Source organism: Myotis myotis, unplaced genomic scaffold, assembly GCF_014108235.1.
Source record: "Myotis myotis isolate mMyoMyo1 unplaced genomic scaffold, mMyoMyo1.p scaffold_m19_p_17, whole genome shotgun sequence".
Taxonomy (NCBI): Eukaryota; Metazoa; Chordata; class Mammalia; order Chiroptera; family Vespertilionidae; genus Myotis; species Myotis myotis.
Window position 1 is genome coordinate 20,486,035 of NW_023416321.1, and position 27,258 is coordinate 20,513,292.

Below are 27,258 nucleotides of genomic sequence, written 5' to 3' on the forward strand. Positions count from 1 at the left end.
TGTACACTTGCTCTTCTCCAGAGAAATGGTTCTTTCTATCAATTGCAGCACGTATTCTACTTGATAATATAACTTGAGGGCGTGAACAGCCCTCCCAACAATGAGAGATGAGAGATTTGAGGGCTGTCTTTCTCGTATTCCTACCGGTAATATCTGTGCCTTGTAATAGTAGGTACTCATTAATAAATAAATGTTAGAATAAACGGAAAAATAATGTTAGGGAAAGAATGTACACGATAGACAGTCTCTTGAGACAGAAAACTGGGTGGGATCCAGGATACAGGAAAATAGTGGCATCAACTTCTCAAAGGAAGAGGAACGTCCCCTCCCTTGGGAGGAACCGCAGATAAGCCGAGTGGGATGGAAGTGGGTGAGGCCTGTGTGCAGAGGCCGAAGGGTCCATGTCCTTCAAGTCCGAATTCAAATGCCGCCTCCTCCGCCGTCTTCCCTGAATCTCCTGCCAGCGCGGTTGGTGTTGCCCGCTCCGCTCAGTGTCTCTGGACTTTCGACTTTGCAGACGTTTATTTGTATGCCTATCTTATTCTCTTTCCCAGATTTCGACCCCTTTGAGGGCAGGCGGAACCTGGCTTCCCCCACGACACACATAACACATAGTAAATACGCATTGTGGGCTTATTGGATGACTAAATAGTGTGCGCGCGGGGGCGGGCAGGTGCATGGGCAAGGGAGCAGGCCAATTTGAGATGGGAGAGGCTTGTGCCAGAGACTCCAGGGGAGAGCTCGTCGCCAGACCCACAACCTAACAGCTGAATGCGAAGCCTAGCCCGCCTCCAGCAAGCAAGAGCAGGCAACCGCCCATTCGGCTCCAACCCTGCTCTGAGGACCTCACGTCAGTATTCTGAGGCTGCCCTCGCCACTGCCTGACTCAATGCTGCAGACGGCCTCCCGCCAAAACCTATACCTCCTAGTCCTCCATCTGAGGCCGAACCTTTAACTACAGTTATCCGTCTTCTCCCGGCCTATTTTCTCGTTCCCCTTCCTTCTCTGGTAATCACCACCAGTAAGGCGTACGGGGGGGGCAGCCCTAGCCGGTAGGGGAGAGAGGGTCCTGAGACCGGAAGCCGAAAGCCGGAAGGAGGGCTGTGAAGACGTGTTCGGAGGAAGCCGGAGCCCGACCCGGCTGGGCCGGCGCCATGGAGCCGCTGTACCAGCAAACGCACAAGTGAGGGTCGCGTCGGGCACGGGCGGGGCAAAGGCAGGCTCTGTGAGACTGGCCTCCTGAGCTGGGGCCTGGGGAGGCCCCGTCTTTCCCGCCGGGGCAGTGCTGGAGGCAGCTCGGAAGTGGTCAGATCCTGGCGGGATGCCCCGGTCTACCTGCGAGTGGAGGGTCTGGCTTGGGGCCGGAAAAGATGTGCCGGATGGCCCCCGGGATCTTCGAGGCTGCGACTACCTGCTGAGTAGACTAAGTGAAGGGAAAGTTGCATCTACCGGCTATAATAGTCGGTCTCGCACCTGCCAACTCAGTGCTCCGGGTTGTTAGAGCTCGTGGGAGACAGGGCTCTGCCCAAAGGAGTTTACCGTTTAGTTGGAAAGTACAGAGGAAGAGCCGACGTGCGGCAGGATAGATAGGATGGAGGGTAAAATCAGCTGTACAGACAGATCAGCGTAAGCAACTTAGAAGGATCCATCAGTGAGTGGGCTAATGTCAAATAGTTTCATTATAGCTCGCAGCTCCTAAACTTGCAGCGGTTCTCAACCTGTGGGTCGCGACCCTTTAGGGGTCCAACGGCCCTTTCACAGGGGTCGCCTACGACCATCGGAAAACATATAATTACATATTGTTTTTGTGATTAATCACTATGCTTTAATTAGGTTCAATTTGTAACAATGAAATTGGGGGTCACCACAACATGAGGAACTGTATTAAAGGGTCGCGGCATTAGGAAGGTTGAGAACCATCCTTTAGGACCTAAAGGATGTCAGTCTCCATTCTTGATTGACCCCAAACTTGTTGCTACATTATGATTTTTTCCCTTTTTTTTCTGATTTGGTTTATACTAAAGACCATATTTTTATGGTACAAAGAAATTGCTGTACAAGTAGCATTCAGTATTACATACTTAGTTATAGATTACCATTAAGGAGATCAAATTTTGATGTAGTTTCTCATAATTTAAATTCCTTGGTAGTCCTTTATTAACACTGTCCTGCATTTTTGGAATTTGCTGAGACATGTAGTTGAGTATGGTAATAGGGATCACACCTATCCTGTTATTTGGAAAGAAGTTTTATGATTTATTTCATTTTTATTGTGGTAAAATATACAGAACATTAAGTTTACCACCTGCACCATTTCTAAGTGTACAAATCAGTGACATTAAATACATTCACAATTGTGTAACCATCACTGCTATTCATTTCCAGGACTTTTTCATCAGCCCCAATAGAAACTTGATGTACCCACTAAGCAGCACCTTCCCAATCTCCCCTCCCTAAGCTCCTGGTAACCTCTGTTCTACTTTGTGTTTCTGAATTTACCTATTCTAGATTTCTCATGTAAGTGGAACCATACAACATACGTCCTTTTGTGTATGGCTTATTTCGCTTCACATGTTTTCAAAGTCCATCTCTGTTGTGCCATGTATCAAATATTATTCCCTTTTATGGTTGAATAATAATCCTGTGTGTGAACGCTAACCAGATTTTGTTATCCATTCATCTGCAGATGGATACTTGGGTTTCTACCTTTGGGCTATTATGAATAATGCTAATATGAACATTGGTGTAAATCTAAGTCCCTGTTTTCAATTTTTTTTTAGTATATATCTATACCAGTCCTACTTTAACAACTCTCTGTCTTGCCCTCTCTCATCCATTCTCTCTAGAAATCAATGGAAAAATATCCTTGAGTGAGGATTTAAAACACAGGAAACACACCAAGCCCTGGGAGCATCAGAAATTAGCTTCCGCAGTTGCAGAAATTAGTGATTGTAGCTGAATTGACACAACACTAACAACATATTAATTTTACCGGAACTTTGAACCCAGTTTGTGATTATCTCTTGCAAGATACATAGCTTTTAAAATGTTTATCTAATTCCAATGTACAGGACATTGGAATTAGATAAACATTTTAACGTTACGTATCTTACAAACTCCTGAACAGTGAATGGAGAAAAAAAAAAAGAAAAGTGGAATAAACATCTTATACTTACTGCATTAGAATGAACTTTAAAGAGGAGCCAGTAGGCAGGCGTCTGTTTTTGAGATCGCAGTGTTGTAAAGGTGCCCCACTTGTAGTCCTAGAAATTCCGATTCAGTTGGTCTGGAGTACAAGAAGCTCTGCTTTGTTCTGTGTGTTTTTAACAAGCTCTCCAGGTGATTTTTATGAGCAGCTGGACTTAAGAACTCTACCTTATGTCAAGACCAGTGTTTCCATTTTTAATTTTGCCTTCTGATCAGAAGCTAAATACTATGTAGTAGAGGCAAAGTGGGTGAGGTGAAAATGACCAGACGGTTTTACTATTTATAAGTAAGGTTAAAAAAACAAATTTGTATGATGCTGTTTAGGGTACAGAGCATTTTCGTATTGCATTTGGATCTACCACCCTTTAAATAATTGTGATTATTAGTATCTCTGTTTTACAGTTGAGGAAGCTGAGGCATCAAGGGGTTAAATTACTTGTGCAGTGTCCCTTAGCTAGAATATAGTGGAACTAGAACTTCAACCCAGATCTTTCCATATGGCAGTCAGAGGCAGCATGGAAGGACTTTTAAAAAGCAATTCTGTTTTAAAGAGCTTCCCAGATTTTCTACTGATCCTTTAAAAAAAGATTAGCAACAGTGACCCTTGCCTACTTGCTCCTAGGTCTCTGCTTAGTTATCACCCAAGCCCACCATGAACCCCATGCTAGACAGATCTAGGACTTCTGATTCCTAATGTCCACACTCCCAGGTCTTATTAGTGTATCTGTTTCTTACTGGCTTCAAGTGTGTTGTCTGAATTCCCAGTTCAGTTTAAAACAGATTTTCCACTTGGCACATAGTAGCTCCCACCCTGCCATGCATACTTGCTTTGTTGTTTTGCATATATTTCCTCTCAGGCATGAAATGTAGAGATTGGAATCACTTTATTGGCCATATTTTTTCTAGTTCATTCGAAGCAAAAAGAGATTGGATGGGAAAAGTCAGTAATGTTTCCCTGCAACTTATTAAAGTTGATCCTTTTTAGCTTAGGAAATAGTAAAAGCCAGCTGAAGAGGGTTTTGTGGGTATCGGCCTCATCTCTCCTGCTGTCCTCATAGAATTTAAGATTTGAAAGTGACTGGCAAGATCTTCCATTTCACCTCACTCCGGTCAGGAAGACCCTTTTGACGGTTTGTCTTCATGGCTTGATTTCTAAATACTCCCTCAATCATCCTGTTCATCTCCCATTGGGGAAAACCTTTAATTGATAGGGTTTCTTTAACAGTTGGCTCCCAGAATTGAATGGCATTTTATAATGTGCATTTGACTTTATTTTTTTTTTACATCTGAAGTCAGAATACTTTTTAACCCCCGTTTTAGCCTAAATGGAAAATGTTAATGTTTGTTTTGTCACATCTTAACCCCTCATTCTATCACAAATCATGTGCAGGTTTCATAAACATAAGTTGATTTTTTTTTTTTCAATATTGAATGACACAAAACCAAAGGCAATGCTATGGTGGAATACTGGAAATCAGTCCCTCAACCTGTAATATCATCAAACCAAATTTACTGCAGGATATCTTGAGAGGCTATCAAATATCTCCTGAGATAAACATAAACTTACTGTGGTATCCTCAGCCTATTACTCCTGTCCCACTATAAGCACATCTGTGGTTTTATTTCCCCATGGACCATTGTGATTGTCTACCCCACTCATTTGTTGAATGAGTGAATGAACGAATGGCTGAGTGAGTAAATAAATGATCCTTGTTAAACCATTGATTCAACATCTGAAAAAAAATCTATTTAGTTATTTTATGTATGAAATATTTCAAACATAAAAATAGAGAATAGCCGTAGCCGGTTTGTCTCAGTGGATAGAGCGTCGGCCTGTGGACTGAAGGGTCCCAGGTTCGATTCTGGTCAAGGGCATGTACCTTGGTTGCGGGCACATCTCCAGTGGTGGGTGTGCAGGAGGCAGCTGGTCGATGTTTCTCTCTCATTGATGTTTCTAACTCTCTATCCCTCTCCCTTCCTCTCTGTAAAAAATCAATAAAATATATTAAAAAAAATAGAGAATAATATAACTTATGTGTTAGGCCTCATATTTAATACATACGCTTCAGGTATTTAAAGACAGAAGTAGAACTGAATCCCACACCCATTCTCTTCCTTTCAAGGCCCTAGTCCTAGAAGTGGAATGCTGGCTCATAGGATATACACATATTTCACTCTACCAGTTTTTGTCAAAAAGCTACTAAAAGGGTTTCTACCAGTTTAATAATCCTACTGGCCATGTATGAGAGTTCTAGTTTCCCCACATCCTTATCAGTGTGTGTTATCAGACTTTAAAATATTTGCCTATTACCCAGACCAGTTTGGCTCAGTGGATAGAGCGTCGGCCTGCGGACTGAAGGGTCCCAGGTTTGATTCCAGTCAAGCGCATGTACCTTGGTTGTGGGCACATCCCCAGTAGGAGGTGTGCAGGAGGCAGCTGATCGATGTTTCTCTCTCATCGATGTTTCTAACTATCCCTCTCCCTTCCTCTCTGTAAAAAACTCAATAAAATATATTTTAAAAAAAGAAAAATTCTATCTCAAAAAAAAATAAATTAAAAAAAATTTGCCAATCAAATAGGAGAAATGTGATATCTTATTTTTATTTTTTAAAATATTTTTATTGATTTAAGAGAGGAAGGGAGAGGGAGAGAGTGACAGAAACATCAGTGATGAGAGAGAATCATTGATCGGCTTCCTCCTGCATGCCTCACACTGGGGATAGAGCCCGCAACCCGGTCATCCAATCGGGAATTGAACCGTGACCTCCTGGTTCGTAGGTCAACATTCAACCGCTGAGCCCAGCCGGACATATCTCCTTATTTTTAATTTGCACTTTACTGATGACTAATAAAGTTGAGTATCTCTTCAGGTGTTTATTGAGCATTTGGGTTTCCTTTTTTGTCAGTTGCCTTTTGCTCATTTTTAAAAAATTGCTGTTTGACTTTTCCTTTTGCTTTGTAGCAGTTTGTTATATATTCCCGACATTAGTCCTTTGTTATCTAATGAAGATATCTTCCAGTGTCTGCCTGTCTTCTTATATTTTATGGTGCCTTCGTTGTAGGGAAAAAAAATAAATTCTAGTTCATGGTTTTCCCACCCATCTGTCACCAAGTCCCCAAATATGTAGGACTGTTTCTGGCCTTTACTCTTCCCTCTTGAGTCAAGGTTAGGGTTTGTCTATCTTTGTCTGTCTCTCCCTGCATATTACCATATTGTTTTCATTATTATGTCTTTGTAATAAGTCTCAATAGCAGGTAGGATAGGTCATTCCTTTCATACCTATTCAGAGGGTCTTGGCTATTTTCCACCCCTCTCCATTTTTTTCATTTTATTTCTGTTCCTGTCAATAATGTCACCAATTTTCAGATTTACTCTGTTAAGCTACCATTGAAAATTTACCTCTCTGCCCACATCCAGGACTTCAGTGAAGTTCTAATTCTCCCTTTGATCGGCATTACCATCCAGTCCTCTATAGCTGTTTCCACAGTTACCCTGATCCAGATGTTCATTGCCTCAAGCTGCGTTCTCCCTTTGCCTCCATGTCTCCATGTGCCCCATTCGAAAATGTCTGGACTTACCTACTGAAGTCGCAGTCTGGTCTCTCAGATTCTAGTAGTGGTTTCTAGGGGGCATGAGTCTTGCCCGGGATCACTCTGGGAGTCATTAGAAGGCTGTCCTTGCTTCTGGTGCCGTGGGTCATGCTTAGAGGCCACAGGAAAGCTCAGAAAAAGACTAGAGAAACCAAATTTGGGCTCCTGGCTCACATTGGTACATTTGTGGTCACAGTTTGTGGTCCTCATGGTGGAAGATGGTTGGTGACCTTTCCCTCGAGTTGGGGATGATATAAGAGCTCAGCAGGTCCCTTTCACATGGCTCTAACTTGGAGAGACTATAAGCACCAGGAGGCGGTTGTTGGGGGTAGCATAAGCAATTCCAAGGACTAATCCCAGGGACCACTAGGAAAGGTTCTGAGGGTGACGTTGGCCATGCCTTGGGGAGCCTTCCGAGGGTGCTCTGGAGCCTGATGTCTGGGACCGTGCCAGAGGCCCAGATGAGATGGCAGTAGCCTCATATGCCTGGGGAAAATGTTTACCAAGTAGGAGATCCCTTTCATTGAGGGCCTTCCTCTGATGGTCCAGCTAATCGCCTCATCCACCCTCCCCTCCGACCCTGACTCTTCAGACAGGCTGAGTCCTTTTAATCCCCATGACATGGTTTGCATGCCTTTTTGCATATCACTTTTCTTTATATCTTCCTTCACCAAATCACGTCTTACTTCAAAATGATGTTCAGAGCTCCCTTCACCCACAAAACTCCAGCTTCCTCTGTCTCAGCCCCAGCCCTTCATTCACTCGCCTTCGCGTGCACCACTGTGCTTCGCTCCTCGGCTTTCTGTTTGTTTACACTCGCATGTGTTAGTTTTCTCTTAAATCTTCTTGGGACTTTTCTATCTAGCCTGTCATTCCTAATTACATTGTTTCTCAAGAACAAGGATTATCTCTCTCTCACCCTTTGACTCTGCCCAGTACAGACCATTGCTCAGCACATTGGGTCAAGCAACAGAGAGTGGGATTGGCTGGGTCCAGATCGAGGTTTATCACTTGCTCTGTGACCTTGAACAAATTACATAACCTTTCTGGACTTCAGTTGTCTTGTTTATAAAATGAGAATAATAATACTTTCCTCATAGGGTATTGACTTTGCAGAATGTCTCAGATGGGAGAAGACAATAAATGCTGCCTGTCAGTATTATTATTATTACTAATATTAATGTTAAGATATTATAAACCATGCCAAAGCATGTGGCTTCAAGTGCCACATACAAATTTTACAGCTCAGTGATGCTGTCAATTTAAATCAGTTACATGTTGGCATCAGAAAAATTGACTTTCCTGTGAAGCGCTGTTGATTACTCCTGTCTCACCCATTTCCTCCCTTTTCCTTTGATAGGCAGGTCCACCAGATCCAGTCTCACATGGGACGCCTGGAGACGGCAGACAAGCAGTCTGTGCACTGTGAGTAATTAGCTATGGAGACCAGAGTCCTTTCTCTGATGACACGGTGCTAATGGGCTGGGTTTCCTGACTGCCTTTCTGCCTCAGGGGCTTAATGATTCAGCGTGGAATGAGTTCTGTTGTTAAGATGCAGAAAACCCTGTGGCACAGTCACTGATTTCCCTGATTGTGCCCTTTGGAATCCCCCAAGTCGCATCCCCCATTACCCCTCCACTCAACCTGACATGGCCCTGTGGGAGTGGAAGTTCTTTCCTCCATCCGTCTTAATCTAATTACCTCGTCCTTAGAGGAATGTGCTCCATAAAAAGTCGGACGTGTTTAACTGGAATTGGTCATTTCTTCTGAGCTGAGAACTGTGGCTTTTTAGAAGGCTTATTCAGAAATGAATAGCAATATTAATTAATTTAGTTCCCACACCATAATTTCTTATGAGAAGAGGGCTGCTTTGTGGTTTTTAGTGTCTTTTCTATCATAAGAAAAGGTCCTTTTTCTGAGTCGGTTATGCACACTGCTGGCTACCCACACACTGCAGAAGCTGCCTTCTCACCTCGCCACTTGACTGTCACCATGCTCGTTTCTCCGTCTCCTTTCCACAGCTTCGGAGCATCCCTTCTCTTGGTTCTGTGCCCCACTTTGTTCTAATCTGTATTTGTTAGCAAACCTACAAAGGTGACATCGCTGTCTCGTTTATGGGGCAAGAAGCAGTCTGCTTTTGTGCATAGTTTAGTTTCTGTCCATTGACTTTGTTTGCCTTCCCAATAATCTCATCGTTACATGATTAGAAATGGAAAAGAGGCCATTTTGACGGTTTATCACAAGGGATAAGGAAAATGACTGTGTTTATCATATCTTTACTGCTATGGATTCTTTCCTGGGCCTTTCCTACTGATACTTGGTCTATTTTGGGGATTCCAGCTTCAGCCCACCCATTCTTATGGAAAGCTGTAAGGGAACTCTCCTCTGTTTCAATTACTAATCTTCCCCTTTGTGTGTGGGGTGTTTTTTTTTTTTTAACCTTATTACTATAGGGAATTCAACTGGCAGTCTTTTTACTAGATATTTATAATCTATATCTGAGAATAATCTCAAAGGAAAAGAGACCTCATGCTGTATCAGAAAATACTGACTTTTGCTTAAAGACTTTTTGGATAACATTTAAATGTTCATTTTATTTTCTAACAGCAGGAAATTTATTTCTACAGATTTACCCTCTTAAAAATTGGCATTGTTATATCAACAGCTATATATACATATTTGAAACAACATTTACAGAGTCACTTAGTATAACTTGAACTTTTTCTATTATTCAATAGCATATTCATTTTTCTCCTTTTGAAATATATATTTTGAGTCTATTGGGTATGGAAAAAGATATGTTTGATTTACCATTCTAATTTAAGCTCACTATCTCTTTTCCAGCAATTATTCTTTTTTCTCTTTTGTGCAGTAGTAGAAAACGAAATCCAAGCAAGCATAGACCAGATATTCAGCCAGCTAGAACGCCTGGAGATTTTGTCCAGCAAGGAGCCCCCCAACAAAAGACAGAATGCCAAACTGTGAGTGCTCTAACACCCCAAGTCCTTAAGGCAGGTCTTTCTCCCCGGGGAGGCTATTGAATGCTCTGAAAATTCATTTACACATTGAAAAACTGATACTATGCAAAGTTAAAGTCCCCGTAAAGGGTACAATTTTATTCTCTCAAAATAAAAATTCTGTGATTTACTGGCTCAGAAGTTTTGTGTCTCCTTACCTCATTGGTGTCATTTTGAAAAATTGCCTCCAGTACTGTTTTTCTTTCCAAACCCATGGCCACTTGAAGCCTAAGTGAGTTTACTCTACCCTTTGGCTCCCACTACATTCTTGGGTTGAAATGAATCTTGCTCTTAATCACTTCAGTCAGTCTAATTATAATGAAATACCGATCTAATGTTTGATAGTCCCCCCATGAAATTAAAATGAAACCACCCTCACCACCTCTACCCCAGCTCCCAAAAGTTTTATGAAACTTTGTTGATGCTTTATGCCAAAGATGCCCTTGGGCTTCTTCCAGGAGAGTGATATAATCCATAGAAGGTCAGGAAGAGGTCATTGAGCCTGTTTCCTGTCACCTGTTCCCTGTCATGCATCCAGAATCAGAGACCAGCAGGTATTTAAGTAAAGCTGTTGGAATCTCGTGTGCTACAACCCTACTTTAACCACAAGCTACTTCTTTATTTTCAACATCATTGATCAAAATCAGATTATTTGGGGTGGGGGGATGGCATGGAGAAGAAGTAAGGCAAGTCTTCTTTCCTGAATACAAAGCCTGGTGACCTCAAATTGTGCCACCCTGGGTTCCTGGGATGTAACATCGATCTCTCTCAATTCCAGTCGTGTTGACCAGTTAAAGTATGATGTCCAGCACCTGCAGACTGCTCTCAGAAACTTTCAGCATCGGCGATACGCAAGGGAGCAGCAGGAGAGACAGCGAGAGGAGCTTCTGTCTCGCACCTTCACCCCCAACGTAAGATAGGCGCTGGGGTGGGAGTCTGCAGGTACTTGACAGCTCATTGAAGCTGGAGCTCAGGGTCCGAGCGTCATCCTTATAGGTGATGTCTGAAGCAGACTGATGAGGAGACCAACTGGAAATGACAGTGGACCTTGTGCACCGCCACAGAGATTATAACTAGATAGGGAATCAATCTCTTTTTCTAACACAGAAACCTGAAGAGGAAGCAGTTAACTTGAGGGAATGAGCGGGGGTGAAAATTGCCTGGTTTGACTGGGCCGATGCAGAGAGGTCGTGGTTGACATGGTAGAAACGTTTTTTCTGATCAGATAGAGACAGATGATTAGAACTTAGGCCATTTTTAGTGAGGGCAGCATTTCAAAGCTGCCTTCGGGCAGTTGCCTTTGTGCTGAGTATGTGTGTGGTTCCAGTGTCAGGTGCATTACAATGTTTTTGTCCCTAGTCTGAGCAGCAGTTTTGGAGGAATTCGTTAACAGATTTTTTTGTTTTAGATGGATTACTTGTTTTGAGCCTGTTTGAAAGTGGCCTATTGGTTTTCATGTTTGATTTTGCAGAACACCATTGTCCCTGCCCTTTGGTTTCAATAGGATCATTTTCTGCACATGATATAGGACATACTGACCTTTTTCTTGTGTTCTACATATTATATTCCACCAAAAGAGGTGGGTTTTGGGGCGTTTTTTGTTTTGTTGTTTTGTTTTGTTTGTGTGTGTGTGTGTGTGTGTTTATGGAGATGTTTGTTTTCTAAAGCCTGACATCAGAACAAATAAGTTCCCAATTTTCAGATGTTTAACTCTTTGCTGTGTGCACACTTGTAGTAAATTTCCACAAGTGTTTCAGAATGTACCTCTGTAGTTTCTGTGTCTCTAGAGTAAGCAGTCAAGTAACAATGACTAACAATTCAAAAGTGTGATGGAGACGTGTTGGTGGTATAGTGGTAAGCATGGCTGATTTTCAATAGTGTAATGAACTCTATGACACTCTGGAAGATGTTATGTGGGCTTTTGATTGTTACTTAGGCATTTCTTAAAAAATATATATTTTATTGATTTTTTACAGAGAGAAAGGGGGAGAGGGGGAGAGAGAGAAACATTGCTGAGAGAGAAACATCGATCAGCTGCCTCCTGCACATCTCCCACTGGGGATGTGATCGCAACCCAGGTACATGCCCTTGACTGGAATCGAACCTGGGACCTTTCAGTCCACAGGCTGACGCTATATCCACTGAGCCAAACCGGTTTTGGCAACTTAGGCATTTTTTAGGCTGGGGACTTGCTGAATGAACTTCTTCCTATTTATTCTATGATCTGGAACTATCATACATTTTTCTGAGAGATAGTGCTCATCAGCTCTACCCTTTCAGGTGGGAAAGTAAGAAAGATTTGTATGTAAAAGGCATTCAATCAATGCTTGCCAAATAAATGAAGTCTTTAATTGATTCAAACACTGCAGTCTTGTGACCCACTGAGCATTAGCTGTATGTAGAACACTGTTTAAGGTGCTGAGAATAGAGGGGTGAGAAATCCTCTGTTGGCAAGGGGAATTGAAAATGTGTGCATTAATAATTTTGAACTTGAACATCAAAGAAAAGGTGGTTTGACCTCTTTGTAATGATTAAAAGTGGTAAAAGTAGCCCTGGCTGGTGTGACTCTGTTGATTGGAATGTCGTCCTGAACACCAAAAGGTCGAGAGTTCGATTCCTGGTCAGGGCACAAACCTAGGTTGCACGTTCAGTCCCTGGCCTTGGCAGGATATATGTAGGAGACCGATCGATGTTCTCTCTCTCTCTCTCTCCACCTTCCTCTCCCTTTCTCTAAAAATCAATGAACATGTCCTTGGGTGGCTCAGGACATGTGGTAAGAATGGCTCTGGTTGACAGAAGAGTTTGTAGTCATCAGGAGGCAGGAAAGAGAACAGTATTATGGCTGGTCATGAATTGCTTCTGGGTACAGTGCACTTTCAGTTTAGAGCCTAGGAGTGGTCCTGATGTTTCTCCTGACAGGATGGCCAAGAGAGCAGACTCTGCACTCAGTATGGGGATTCATGCCTTCCTGGACTTCTTACCAGCTCTGTGAGAACTTAGACAAGTTATTCCAACTGTCTGGGCTTCAGTTTCCTCATCTCTAAATGGGGATAATATGTTAACTACCTCATAAGGTTAGGATGAGGATTACGTGAGCTTAGGGTAATGAGCATGCAAAGTGGAAAGTACTTGATCAGTATTAGTTTTGTTTCCCTTCCTTTTTATGCAGATTTTTCTTGCCTGCTCAGGAGACCAGTCCTGTCTGAACATTATTTGGGCGTCATTAAGAAAGCACTGTCTCTTTTGTCCTTAGTCAGTGTCACTCTAGGTGGAGGGATAAGCTATGGATAAAATAGCTAAAGAACAAAAGCAAACATTTCATGTGGTATTAAGGGGAAGCCAAGTAAAGGAACATTTGGAACAAGCTAGGTTCGTGAGCAGTCACAGAAAGACTTTGAAAGAAGCCCATGAGGTCTTGAAGGAATCGCTTTTCCCAAGTGGAGGTAATGACAAGAGGCGGGAATAAACAAGACTCGTGTAATGGGATTGAGGAAAGGGACAGAGGCCACTCCAGATCGTTGCTTTGCTTTTTTTCTCTCTATTAGGTTCCTCTGATTCTTGCACCATTCCCTCTGGCTATTCTTCTGGCTGGGCCTTAACCAACAGGCAGAGCTGTCAGACTCGGTGGGACCGCAGGGGCTGACCAGCAAGCAAAGTTAATCAAGTGCCTGCGTTTCTTTCACAGGACTCTGACACCACCATACCAATGGATGAATCACTGCAGTTTAACTCCTCCCTCCAGAACATTCACCACGGCATGGATGACCTCATTGGAGGCGGGCACAGTATTCTGGAGGGACTGAGGGCCCAGAGAATGACCTTGAAGGTGGGGGCCCTGCTGGGGGACAGGGAGAAGGCCTCTTGTTTTGGCCTAATCCAACAGCTTGGTACCTGCATTTGCATTTTGATTACATATCCCCAATTGTGATACAGTGATGGTGAGACGGAGCCCTTTAGTTTGGGATCCTTCCTTTGGTGTCAAATTATTATGAGTCCAACAGTAGCCCAATTGCCTTTGCCAGTAGGTATTTCTTGTGCTTGCAACGAATCATAATGTGGCATCTTTTGATATCCAAGTCTTGTCCCACTTACTGAAGGTGACTGCTGCTCTGAGAGGAACCGATAATAGACTAAGAAATTGTTATTTAATCCACTCATAGAAAGAAGACGTGGCTGTACTTTGGCACCTCTCAGTCAGGTGTTTTCTCGTAAGGGCCTCTGCGTGGACTGCTTTATTACTGAGACCTTTCTGTGCTGTGGTAACTGAACCCCCAGGGGTGGGGTCTCAGGGCTGCCCAGGTTGTTTAGCAGGAGAGAGCTTCTAGAGCACATGCTAGTGATCCCCAGCAACTCTTCACCCACTCTTTAGCCCCAGGTATTGCTGGAAGCCCTGCCTCATTGGCTGAGACTCCAACCCTCTGGGAGTAGTTTACAGAAACATTACACAGACTCTGATGTCAGTCGTGATGTTTCAGCCTCAGCCCTTTTCCTGTATCAACTCTGATGGATAATGGGGTGTGGACTGGGCCTTATTATCAGGGTGTGGTTCCCTGTGAACGAAGCACTCCCAGCCACTGAGCTGTGAGAATCAGTCCCTCGGAAGCGTGAGCTTTATCTTAGTTTTTCTTGGACCATGTTGAGGCGATCAGCTCCGCGGGCCTTCAGTACATTTCTGCCACCTTTACCAGGGGGAAGGTCAGGCAAGCCACGAGTGACATGTAACCTCCTGCTGACGGCCTGAAGTGTGGTCTCCGACAGCTTCACGGTGCCCTCCTTTCAGAACAGCCACCTGCAGTAATCTAAACCGATACACGTTGATTAATCCGCCCTTTCTGTAGAACACGGCTGGCCTCATTCCCATATCTCAGAAAAACAGTAAAACCCTTTTAGGACAGGGCTCAGCATGTCACACTAACCTCGAGCAGTGGGGGTTAGAGCCTATTGTTAAGGAGAATGTTGGCTTCCTACTGCAGTCTGGTATCACTGAGGAGTGCAAGCAACTCCTGCCCCTGCACGGTCCCCGGCAGTGAAGTGCTAGGAAGCTTGTGAGGTGGTCAGAGGCTGGAATGAAGTTGCTAATCCCGTGTCCTCTACACACACCACCATCTGCCTTCTTCCCTCCACCTGTCTCCCACCCCACCTCTGTAAGGGAAGTTTTTGGCTTTAACTGTTTGAAATTAACATGGGAGAGAACATAAAGGAGCTGGGCCATGATTTGGGAGAATTCCTGGTTGAAAATGTTTATTTTTGGGAAAAGTTACGGTAACTTTTAGGTGATTTTAGAAGCTTTATGCTTGAACTTCAGATGGTGAGGAAATACGCACTTTCAGAGCTGAACAGAATCTTAGAGTCTGGTATTCACCATCGCTATGTGGAAAAGCATGTCTCTGCTCTCCTCTGGCAATAATCAAGTTTGGCTTGTGAGATCTCTCTCAGTGAGGCTTTGAGATCATTGTCTGGGCAGTACGTAGGTCTGCATTCCTGTCCGTAGTGCCTCGTGTCATTCTCGTTTCTCTTGCTGCTTCTCGTTTGCTCGTTAATGTGTTGTTCATTTAAAAAATGGGTGTGGGGCATTAGGTTAGATGCCATCCATACAGATGCAGTTGGCGATGTGTGAAGTAACTTGGGGTCTCCCCCGCATTCATCTATATTTCTTGTTTCATAAGAATTTGAACGTGATTAAAAATGAAAATTAGAAAGCAGAGAGGAAGAGCAGGCTGGGTGGTTTGGGCTCTTGGTTTAGGAATAAAACACCCTTTTGTTTTTGGTGGTGTGTGGTGATATGTATATAAGGGGTTTTAGATCATTGTGTTGGTGTCTGTCAGTTGTGTTTCTGTCATTCCATCTTGCCCACTTCAAACCTTCTCTTAAACCTGGGCACTAGCCCAACGTGTTATACTCAGCAGCATCCTGATAGCAAGGATTTTGGAGCTAGGGAGCAGAGACTATTTTAATATAAAATATTCTAATTTAAAATTTTTATTGAGGTATCATGTACATGCAAGGAGGTATACAGATCTTGTTTGTATAGATCGTTGAATTTTGACAAATGCATGCATCTTTGTAATTCACACTATATCAAGGCATAGGCTGTTTTCATCGCCCCTAAAAGATCCCTGGTGCCCTTTCCAGGTCAGTCTGCCCCTTTCCACAGGCAACCACAGTTCTGATTTATTTCACCATCAATTAATGTTGCCTGTTACTGAACTTCATATAAATGTATTCATGTTACTATTTTGTGTGTGGCTTCTTCTCAGTGTTTCCCAGGCTCTTTCATACTGTTACATGTTGATAATTAGGTCCTTTTTATTGTCAAGTAGTATCCCATTGTCAAATGTATCATAAGTTGTTGATCCATCCTCTGGTGTTAGACGTCTGCATTCTTTCCAGTTTTAAGATATTTTCCTTTGTTTTCTTCTAGAAGCTTTATTACAGTTGTAGCTTTTATATTTAATTCTATAATCCAAATTAAGTTTTATATATAATATGAATCGAGGATCTTTTATTTTTTTTAATTAAATCTTTATTGAAAGTATTACATATGTCCCCTTTCCCCCCCTATTGACCCCTACTAGCCCACCTCCACCCCAGGTCGAGGATTATTTTTTTACACAAATATATATGCATATACATAGATACTTATATATAATTTATATAAGACGTGTGTGTGTAATACATACATGTGATATTTATTATAAAACCAGTTGTTCCAGCACATTGGTGGGAAAGACTTTTCTTTCCCCCTTGTGTTGCTCTGGTATCTTGATCAAAAGTCATTTGACCACATGAGAGTGGTTGATGCTGCTTTGTATATGCTTTAGGCTTGACTAAGAGACTATTGTTGGTAAAGCCCCACCTCATAACAATGTTCACCCCCCTGTTTTTCTTTCTCTTTTCTGCCCCAGGGGACTCAGAAGAGGATCCTTGACATTGCCAACATGCTGGGCTTGTCCAACACGGTGATGCGGCTCATCGAGAAGCGGGCTTTCCAAGACAAGTACTTTATGATTGGTGGGATGCTGCTCACCTGTGTGGTTATGTTCTTCGTGGTGCAGTACCTGACATGAGCCAGCTAAGCCCAGCAGCTGGACAACGTTCCCACTTCATGAGCGTGTGTGACTGTGTATGTGTGCGTGAAAGAGAGAAGGGGGGCCCAGAGGCCATGTTTTAAAATGTATGTCCGTCTTAACTGTGAAAACCACTCAGAAGTAATTGTGATCTGTAACCCAGTGAGCGTTTCAAACCTGCTCTGTTTGTGACATCTTGGAGAGGATGCAAGGAAATGAACGAAGTACCTGTTCTCTCTTTGTCACTCTCGCTCACTGGGGGAGGAGGTGATGTAATGGTAGGGGATGAAGTAAGGAAAGGAAAAGAATGGCTTTGGTGGTTTTGTCCACATATATGCGTGTCCCGGAGGGCTTTCACAGTGACCCTTTCGGACAGGACTGTCCACACTTTGTCATCATCCAGCTTTTCCGGCTCCTAATGGACAGGATGGAGCAGAAGCGGAGAGAAGGAGGGGAAAGAGGTCTTCTTTCCCTGCATTCATTATAGTAAATGGATTCACATGCAACTAGCCACTTCACCCCCAAAATGACATGCAGATGACTGACAGCTCCTACTTGTCACCTTTTCCCAGAGCAGCTCCCTAGAGGAAACGGGCATTGGTGCGGTTGCTGACGAGTAAGATTTTCCACATTACAGCTGTTGGGTGTTGCTTCTTTCTAAACCTAGGCCACTGTTATTCTCTGGGCATGTGCAGTCTTAAGACTAAAGACCCTAGTTACTGGAATAGTTGGCTTTTAAGGTTCCAAGACTGCAGCCTGGCACCCATGTCCAGGCTTTGTTGGGCTTTGGCCTCTTAGAAAGTAGCTGTGAGCAAAGGTTAGTGATTTGTCCATTGCAGTCTCATCTCTAGTTTTAACATCCCTATCTCTTTGGCTCTCTTTTCTTCCCTTGTAATATATTAACTGCCAGCCAAGCCCCCCCTCTGCCTAGCCAGTGTGGGCAGGTGCCACCCTAAAACTGTCTCTGGTGTCCTTGTGAGACCAGATCCTTTTCCCTTTTCTGACCAACCCTGGATTAGGAATGGTGCATCGTAGACTTTATTGTAAAGGCAGTCTGTCTGTTTTAATTAATTGCTGAAAGTACCAGAAAGACCTGGTTGGCATATTGTTTTCATCGATGGCAGGCCCTCCCAGCCCTATGCTCAGTAGCCTTACAGCGAGACATAAGCTAGCACTCAGAATCTCCCAGACTGGAAACCCGGTCAGTATTATTGCCACCTTAGATGGTGTTGCTCCACCTACTGTCTTTATTTCACCACGTGGACTGTTTTCTGTCTTTCCCTTTTCTGTGTGTGTTCCATTCAACCTCCCTTTTTACCTCCCTCCTGTTTCTGTAGCAGTATTGGTCTTTTAAGCAACATCTGTGGCATAGATCCCCTTTTGGTAAGTGTTTCTTAATAGTCACAGATTTTTAACCCGAGTTTCCTGGGTACTGATTTCACACTTTTGGTGGAATCTCCTTTGCTCTGGCCCATGGGTTTTCAAGGAAGGGAGAATCCATGACCCCTTCGTAAAAGAATTGAAGGCCCTGACAGAGTGAAAATGGAGGGTGGAGAGAGGGGTTGAGGCATCTTCAGACTGAGATCTAACTTTGGGGAGGTACAGTTTGAAATTTCCCTCACATCCAGCAACTCTGCCGTCCTCAGGACCCAGCATAGGCCTCTTAGCAGTCCATAAAATGGGTTTGGGTTTTTTTTAAACTGCACAGACCTGGACACCGGATCTTGCCAGACAGTGCACTTTGGAGGAAGGTGCAAAAGGAGCAGCTAAGCTATTTTGGACTTGAACTCTGGGAGAGCAAAACTCACTCGCCCCCCCCCCCCCCCCCATTGGCTGATGTGACATCTGTTTGTAGTGTGCACCACTGTGTTTCCACACTTGCCTTTATAGTGATTGTTAGCCTTGATGAACCAGCAGTAAGGCCTTCCCTGACCTTCAGAGCCATTCTCCCTACTCTGTAATAAAAACTGTGGAGGCATTTTGTGGGTCTTCCATTCTGGCTAGGGAACTGTGGCTTCAGTGTGTCTGTGAGAAACGCACGCACTCTTCTGTCTCCGCAGTCCCATGTAGGCCTGTAGGGAAGGGCCCAAGGCCAGGGCAGGAGCACCATCTAGTGGAGTCAGGGTGAATTACCAGGTTGAGCTGGTGCAAGAATCTCCAGTTGACAGTCTCTGTGACCTTGTCCGGGCTTTTGGTAAAAGGTTTGCCTGCTGTGGTTTAAGACAAGTGGGTTGTCAAGGAACTTGGGAATATCTTTTTTCTGTGGCATTTACTCGTGTGACCACCTTAAGAAAAGCCAAATTCGAAGACCAAATAAATTGGAGAGTCTTGACTTTCATAGGCTTCATTGCTGGGATTTTTCCTAAGTCGTCTGCCCTAATGAACTTAAATGGGTTTTATTTGCAAATTTGGACTTAAACCCATTGTTTTTTAAACACATCAGTTGAATAAAATTGAGATTTGTTTTATTTAGAATGTTACGTTTTGTAAAGAAACGACATTCATTGTAACTAATGATCTTTTTATTTATTTTTATTGATTTTAGAGAGGAAGGAAGAGGGAGAGAGAGAGAAACATTAATGATGAGAGAGAAGCATTGATTGGCTGCCTCTCTCACATACCCGACTGGGGATATCGAACCCACAACCCAGGCACATGCCCTGCTGGGAATCAAACCCTGACCTCCTGGTTCATAGGTGGACCTGGTTCAAAGCCAGACTAATGATCCCCTTTTTGATGTTTTCAGGCCAGACATTCTCAGACATTGCTCCATGGCTAGGGGCAGGTCTGGCTGCTTCAGAAGCAGCTAGGAAACTTTTAATTATGATTCTTGGGAGTCTACCCCAAACCTTCTGAATTAGAATATTTGTGTTAATCAAAGGTGGTAGCATTTGCAAATGTATGCTGAACTAGTTCAGCGTATATGCATGAAGAACAAAACTTATAAAGTCCCCAGTAAGGCCGTACTTGTTTACATCCTATCTCAGAAAAGATTCAAGGAGAATTATAGGAATTAACGAAAGCAGTGAAATATAAAGAAATGATCAAGAACAAATCAGAGTAGAATGTCAATACCAAGGAAAAGGCTCAATTTAAATCACGAAGCCCTACTGAAGTGCTCTGGGGAATCCCTCATTTGTCTGTAAGCCCCCAAACCCAAAGCAAAGAGAGAAGCATGACTTGTTAGTGTCTAAACGGGGTGTGGTAAGGATGAGGATGTCTTATTTGCTCAGGGGGCACCCAGACCTTTAATACTGCCAGCTTGCCTGGAGCCCTTACTGGAAGTCAGCCATGGTTATTTTCCGGGGCAGCTCCTCTGATCTTCACAAACCCTCTAAGTTAGGTCCTCTGTTGTCCCCATTGTGCATGTGAGGAGGCTGGGCTTTAGTGACTTTCCCCCAGCCCCGGCGAGGAGTGCTAGAGGAGCTGGCCTCTCTTCTCTATGGCTTCATAGCCCAAGCTCATGATCACTGCACTGACCTGACTCCTGTGCTCAGTGTGAGATGCAGGAATCAAGGCAGCCTGCCAGGATTGGGTAGAGGGCTATAAGGCATTTATTGCATCTTATATGGCAGGTTCTCTGTCCTAAAATATTTTCTTAATTGAAAGGGAAGAGGCTATTTGGCCAGGAATTTCTGGGAATGGAGAATGGAAGCTGTACTCAGGCCCTGCCTGCCACCAGAGAGCGACATAACCCTACTTGTTGTGTCAGGCCTGGTGTTGGAAGAGGAAACAATTGCAGGTTTGGTTCTTTCTTTTTAGTTCTAAAGCTCCTCCCTTTTTTGTGTGTCCTTTCATTTTATATGGCACATGGGAGAAGAGGGAAACGGGATGGGGTGGGGGAGTCTGGCAGGTCCTTGGCCCCCCAAGTGCAGTTGGTAAGTCCCAGGCCATAGGGCCTCTGCAGGCCCTTCCCACTTCATCCCTATGCCTCTAGTACAGATTCTCAACCTTGGTTCTACATTGGGCCCAGCAGGGAAGCCCTCCCATCGCCTTAGTATCCAGCTGCCAGAGCCCTGGCATATGCCTGGCACCATGTTAGCTGTTTCAGGGCAGATGGTTGGGAGCCACCTCTGCCCTCTGCACTGGGCATAGCTACAGAGGCAGCAGTGGAAGCCCTGGACCCAGGATGCAGACACTTGGCTTCAAGTCCCAGCCAGCCCTGCTGGTAGCAACATCTTTCTCCTGAGCCTCATCTTTCTCTTCTTAGAATAAGGTAACAGCTGTCCCGCATCCCCTCCCAGGTGGGCAGGGGCCCAGAAGACTGAGTGTTTGAGGCAGACTCTAGAGGTCTGCAGCAAGGAGTCTCAGCCATGGCGCCGTTGCGATCACGGAGAGCTTAACCAGTTCCCCCTTGCCCCAGAGGCTTTGAGCTACTTGATCTCAGGAATTTTTTTTTTCTTCTAACTTTCCAAGAGATTCTCCTGTGCTGTGAAGGTTGAGAACCACTGCCTAAAGTGCCCTCCGGGTGTGATGGGTTTTTATTCCTGTTTAACTGGAAAGGCAAGAACTGTTCGCTTGGACAGAGGAACAGAATCTCCAAGGCTGAGGGACAAGAGTCTAGGGTGGCTGGGGCTGTGGCAATGGGGGCATTAACTAGGAGGGGCTTTCTGGGAGAGCCAGGTGATGTGGACAATTGAAGGAGAGGAAGAGCTGGAGAAGGGGGAGGGTGCAGCCTGGGGGAATTAATAAACTCTAGTCAGCCTTTATCTACCAAAGGGCCATGAGGGAGGGCTGGTTCAGTCCATAAGAGATGGTTGCTGCTCAGGCCCAAGAAGCCTGAAATGGAGCTGAATCCTTAGTGGCTGTAACTTGGAGACAGACAGTGGTGGGCTGTGCAGAAGGGAGGAAGTTTCCCCCCTTATTTTCCTTTGCAGCCCAGGCAATGGGCCCCACATCCTTTCATCCAAGACAGCATGGGCAGAGCCCACCCTCTGGCCCCACTCACTCGGCACTTTTCAGCATGTTTTGCTAAGTGTCTCATGCCCAGAGCAGATGTGGGGACAGCGGTGAGGGGTCAGGGAGTGGGGACCTTTGTAGGAGGGGACAGAAATCACCACTGTCCCTCAGACCTCTCAGTGTTGTGAATATCTAAAGATAAGACCCTGAATGCTCCTGGATGTTGTCCAAGTTCTTGTTGCTGTTGCCCGGGTGGGCGTAAACTCAGTGTCCACGGTGATTGCTTTCAGGAAACCATTTTTTCCCTCCCCCTCCTTTACCCCTGCAGCAGAGGGCAGCCTGAGAGACCCTTGGAAGGCAGCCCCCAGAGGAGAATTCCAGAACGGGAGCCATGGCCACCCCCTCCATGAGAAAGCATCTTGGAATAAGTTTTCTGAGGCCACCCATTTGGAGAGACCAGCATTTGGTTAAAGATGTAGAGGCCTAGGATATTCACTTAAGGGGGGTGAGAGGAGCTCAACTCCAATTTTGTACCCTTTTAACATAAAATATCAATTTAATAATTAGATGAGATTTCATGGAGTAATGATAGGTGGCAAGGCAGTAGGGTAGGTACCAGAGACTGCATTCAGGGGCCGAGAGCTTATCCAGCCCATGGGAGTGGTGACAGCGCCTCCTGGAGGAGGGTGGACCTCAGTCCAGTAGTGGATGGACTAGGGGACCTGAGGGTGGCACTGCCATGTCCCTGGGGAATCAAGGAGGAACTGGTGTGAAGAGGAGTGTGAGCTCAGTTGGGGGTGGCCTGAGGAAAGAGGAAGTATTGGGTGGGAAGCCGGAGAGGGGTAATGGAGGAGGTCCAGGAGACCCTTACCTGAGGGCAGATGTCGGGATCCTTAGCTGCCATCCTGAAACCAGAAGTGCCTGGAGGGATCCCTGCTCATGCCCTGGACTCTGGACCCAGGAGCCCCTGCCCAGGAAGGGGATGTGGCTCCTAAACCAGCCTCCCCTCCCAAGTCTGGTTTCAAGCCTCCTGGTGTAAGTGCAGGAGGAAGGTGTGCAGTCTCCCAGGAGCACCCAGCCACCTGGACTCTGCAGACGTGGTAAAACCACCGAGTAGGTGCGGGGCTAGCACTGCCACCTATGCTGAGACCCCCCCCCCCCCCCATGAACTGGGAGGAACTGAATGATTGGAATCCAGCAGGCCCACATGCAGCAGAGCAAATCACTTTACCTCTCCAAGCCTCTGCTCTCCTCTCTTCTAGGGATAAATGATGCCATCTCACAGGATGGCCGAGAGCCAGTGAACACTGCAGTGTAAAGTGCTTAGTGCACAGCCTGGGACGTAAAAGATGGCAGCTGAAGTTTCCTCATTAGCATTGCACAAGGCCTGAGTCTCATCCCTTCTTATTCATCTGATGTGGTTGTTAGTCAAGGACTAGCCAGCATTCATTCACTAGTTAGACTTTATTTGTGAACAGGTACAGTGTTGTGGACATAATACTGAGTTTGGGATCAGAAGACCTGAATTCAAGTCCCCACTTTATTTTTTAAAAATTATTATTAGTTAAGGTATTACAAATGTGTCCTCATCCCCCCCCCATTAACTCCCAACCTCCCCCCCCCCCCCCCCCCGCCCCACACACTCATGCTCCCATGTCCATGTCCATTGGTTTGGCTTATATACATGTATACAAGTCCTTCGGTTGATCTCTTCCCCTTACCCGCGCCCTCCCCTACTTTCCTTCTGGGGATTGATAGCCTGATCGCTGTTTCTCAGTCTTTGGATCTGTCCCTTTTCATCAGTCTATGTTGTTCTCTATAACCCACAAATGAGTGAGATCATGTGGTATTTATCTTTCTCTGACTGGCTTATTTCACTTAGCACAATGCTCTCCAGTTCCATCCATGTTGTTGCAAAAGGCAAGAGTTCCTTTTTTTTTTTTACCGCAGCATAGTATTCCATTGTGTATATGTACCACAGTTTTCTAATCCACTCATCTGCTGATGGGCACTTAGGCTGTTTCCAAATCTTAGCTATGGTGAATTGTGCTGCTATGAACATAGGGGTGCATATATCCTTTCTGATTGGCGTTTCTGGTTTCTTGGGATATATTCCTAGTAGTGGGATCACTGGGTCAAATGGGAGTTCCATTTTTAGTTTTTTGAGGTAGCTCCATACTGTTCTCCACAGTGGCTGCACCAGTCTGCATTCTCACCAGCAGTGCAGAAGGGTTCCTTTTTTTTTCCACATCCTCTCCAACACTTGTTGTTTGTTGATTTGTTGATGATAGCCATTCTGACAGGTGTGAGATGATAACGCATTGTCGTTTTGATTTGCATCTCTCGTATAATTAGTGAAAGTCCCCACTTTATTATTTACTACCACTTGCTCCCTCCCTCTCGCTTAGCCTCAATGTCCTCATGTGAAATGGGGGTGGTGTTAGAGACCTCCTTTGCAGAGCTGTTGTGAGGGTAAAACGATCAAGTATGTGGATCAGTGAGGATGCTCTGGGCTGCAAGTACCAGCTACCCCTTCTCCAAGGAGCTTAAGCAGTAAGAACTCAGGGAGCTTGGGCAGGCAGCAGGGTTGCTTGGTTCAGGGCTCAGTGCCCTTCGTCTTCCGGGGCAGGCTTGTAACTGCCTAGGTTCCCAGAGCAGTGGAACTCTGAGAAGGGGTTCAGTGGGTGCCATACTCTAAATATTTTGGATTTGGGAAACTAAAAAATGGTCTAACTTGATTTTGATAGGCAATTTGACCAGTGAATGTTTTTACTAGTAGTAGCAGAGTTAGTGTGTTTTGAGTGCTATTTCATATTGCTTGCCAGGCATTTTCCTTCCTTATTGGATGTAGTGTTACGTTGTTGGATGCTTTATTTTTCTAGATTAATGACTGTTGAGCCAAGGTGGGAGGGGGACATTTTCCCATACCACTGTAAGGGGCTATTCACTTGGTTTCAGACGCTCTTTCCCAGAATGAACTGCTGACCCTGGAGCCATCTCTGATTCAGTGGTAGCCCCTGTCATAGAGTGGTGAACTAAGAATCAGACATGGAACCCTGGCCGGGTGGCTCATTTGGTTGGAGCATAGTCCTGTGCACCTAGGGGTTGCAGGTTCGATTTCTGGTCAGGGCACATACCTAAGTTGCAGGTTTGATCCCCGGTCTGGGCATATACGGGAGGTAACCTATTGATGTTTCTCATATTCATGGTTCTGTCTGTCTCTCAAGTCAACAAACATATCCTTGATGAGGATTTTTTTTTAAAAAAGAATCAGACATGGATGCTGAGAATTTCGAAGAAATAGCAACATTTCCCCTCCCCTCCACCCTAACTGGTGCATTTTATAGGTCAGCTACTTGTCTTGGAAGCAGTATGGCCAAGGGGGGAAGAAGGTCTTGCAGGTTTTAGCTTTGAGGAGGAGTTCAGATTGCTAGACTGGACTGGTCCTTCTGAATTTTCTGGGATGCCAGGCCCTGTGGCTTTCTTGGGAAGCTCTGCAGCATCCCCCTAGCCCCCACCTTCCTTAAACCCCCCCCATCCCACCATCCATGGGCTTCTGGACTCTGGGGCCACCCAGGGGTGCAACCCAAATCCTGCCTCACTGTGAGGGGGAAGGGGACATCCAGCCGGAGGTAGTTGTCTTTTCTGCAGGGGAAAAGAACCACTGGGTCCCTGGTGATTCTGGGAACAAAAAAAGGCTCGCTCTTGTGCAGTCACTCTCAGCCCAAGAATAATAAAAGTTGCCTAAATAAAGATTGAAACCTGAGGTGGAGGAGGCGTGCTTGGTTGCTAAGGAGCCGATGTATGACATGGCTGCATTTGTGACATGGCTGCCAATTGTTGGGCTCCCACTCAGCACATGGTGCTGGCACCCCCCTTGCCTGGGTCCCATGCTATGCCCGGACCTCTGCCTCTCGTGCCCCGGCTGTACAGGTGGGCACCATGGCTCCTGTTCACATGGAAGCTGTTGTGGCTATAGGTCCAGGTAGCTCAGCCTCTGGTGTTGGCCCTGCACTCTGTCCTGGTGACCTCCATCCCCCGGGGGCCCACCGAGCCTGGCCTTGGGATCAGCAAAACCCTTGTGAAGAGGTTGAACTTGCATCATTCCAACAGGAAGCCTCAGCTCTGCCTACAGAGGCCCCTGAGAAAATGGAACCTTCTCCAAACCCTCAGGAGGCTTCAGCTCAGCTTCCCGAGGCCTCAACTCAGTCTACAGCATCCTCTGAGCCATTGAAACTTTTGTTAGTCCACGAGGGAGTTCTAGCTAGGCATCCACCCTACGTTGAATATGTACAATATTCAATCCAGCGAAGAGCTCAGCTCTGCCTCACATGCCTCTTGCTGGCGTACCACCTTCTCTAGTCTAGCTGAAGGGTTGAGCTCGTCTCCAAAATCCTTAATAGGTGTCCTAGCTCAACCTTCAGTACATCATGAGGTGATAGTCTCGCCTTTAGATTGGGGTGAAGCTCAGCATCCGGTGTTGCCTATCAGTGTGAAATGTGGGCCTGGGGGTTTTAATAACTTCAGAGCTCCCATTGGACTCCTGCAACTGAGAAGGAAGTCTCAGCTCATCCTCCAGAGTCCACTGACGAGTTCAAACCTCCATCCCAGCCAGAGACCCCAGCTCAGCCTACTGGAGAGGTTGATACAGCCCTGCAGCAGACTGAGCTCCTCCAAAGCACCCTGAGGTGACATTTCCATGTCCAGAGTCTATTCAGGCTCAGCAGCCCACCTTGACTGAAGTCCCAGTTCAGTCTTCAAACATGGAGATCGTCACAACTCCAGACCTACCCTGACTATGTTGAATTTTCAATCCAGCAGAAGAGCTCAGCTCTGCCTCACGTGCTTCCGGGCTGGGGTGTCGCTGTGACCCACTTGCCTGGGTCCCCTGCTGTGCCCGGACCTCTGCCTCTCGTGCCCCGGCTGTACATGTGGGCACCACGGCTCCTGTTCACATGGAAGCTGTTGTGGCTATAGGTCCAGGTAGCTCAGCCTCTGGTGTTGGCTCTGTCCTGGTGACCTCCATCCCCCGGGGGCCCACCGAGCCTGGCCTTGGGATCAGCAAAACCCTTGTGAAGAGGTTGAACTTGCATCATTCCAACAGGAAGCCTCAGCTCTGCCTACAGAGGCCCCTGAGAAAATGGAACCTTCTCCAAACCCTCAGGAGGCTTCAGCTCAGCTTCCCAAGGCCTCAACTCAGTCTACAGCATCCTCTGAGCCATTGAAACTTTTGATAGTCCACTAGGGAGTTCCAGATAAGCATCCACTCTACCCTCAATCTTTAATCCAGCCAAGAGCTCAGCTCAGCCGTAGTTGCCTCTTGCTGGTGTACAACCTTCTCCAGTCCAGCAGAGGATCGAGCTCAGTCTCCAAAATCCTCTATGGATGTTGTAGCTCAACCTTCAGTACGTCATGAGGTGACAGTTTCACCTCTGGGTTCAGGTGAAGCTCAGCATTCTGTGCCTGTCACTGTTAA

At 45.4% G+C, this 27,258-nt stretch overlaps 1 protein-coding gene across 1 annotated transcript; it reads left to right on the forward strand.

Moving 5' to 3' along the window:
- Positions 1-1,074: 1,074 nt before the first annotated feature.
- On the forward strand, positions 1,075-19,363 carry GOSR2 (golgi SNAP receptor complex member 2). The gene is made up of 5 exons (XM_036340445.1): positions 1,075-1,183; positions 8,160-8,224; positions 9,672-9,780; positions 10,595-10,727; positions 16,722-19,363. Exons 1-5 carry the CDS (start codon positions 1,155-1,157, stop codon positions 16,881-16,883), a joined length of 498 nt encoding a protein of 165 aa, XP_036196338.1. The 5' UTR covers positions 1,075-1,154; the 3' UTR covers positions 16,884-19,363.
- The last annotated feature ends 7,895 nt before the right edge of the window (positions 19,364-27,258 follow it).

Coding starts and splice junctions, on each gene's coding strand:
- GOSR2 (XM_036340445.1), top strand. CDS start 1,155: ATGGAGCCGCTGTACCAGCAAACGCACAA. Junction 1,184..8,159: donor CTGTACCAGCAAACGCACAA/GTGAGGGTCGCG, acceptor TTCCTTTGATAG/GCAGGTCCACCAGATCCAGT. Junction 9,781..10,594: donor AAAAGACAGAATGCCAAACT/GTGAGTGCTCTA, acceptor TCTCAATTCCAG/TCGTGTTGACCAGTTAAAGT.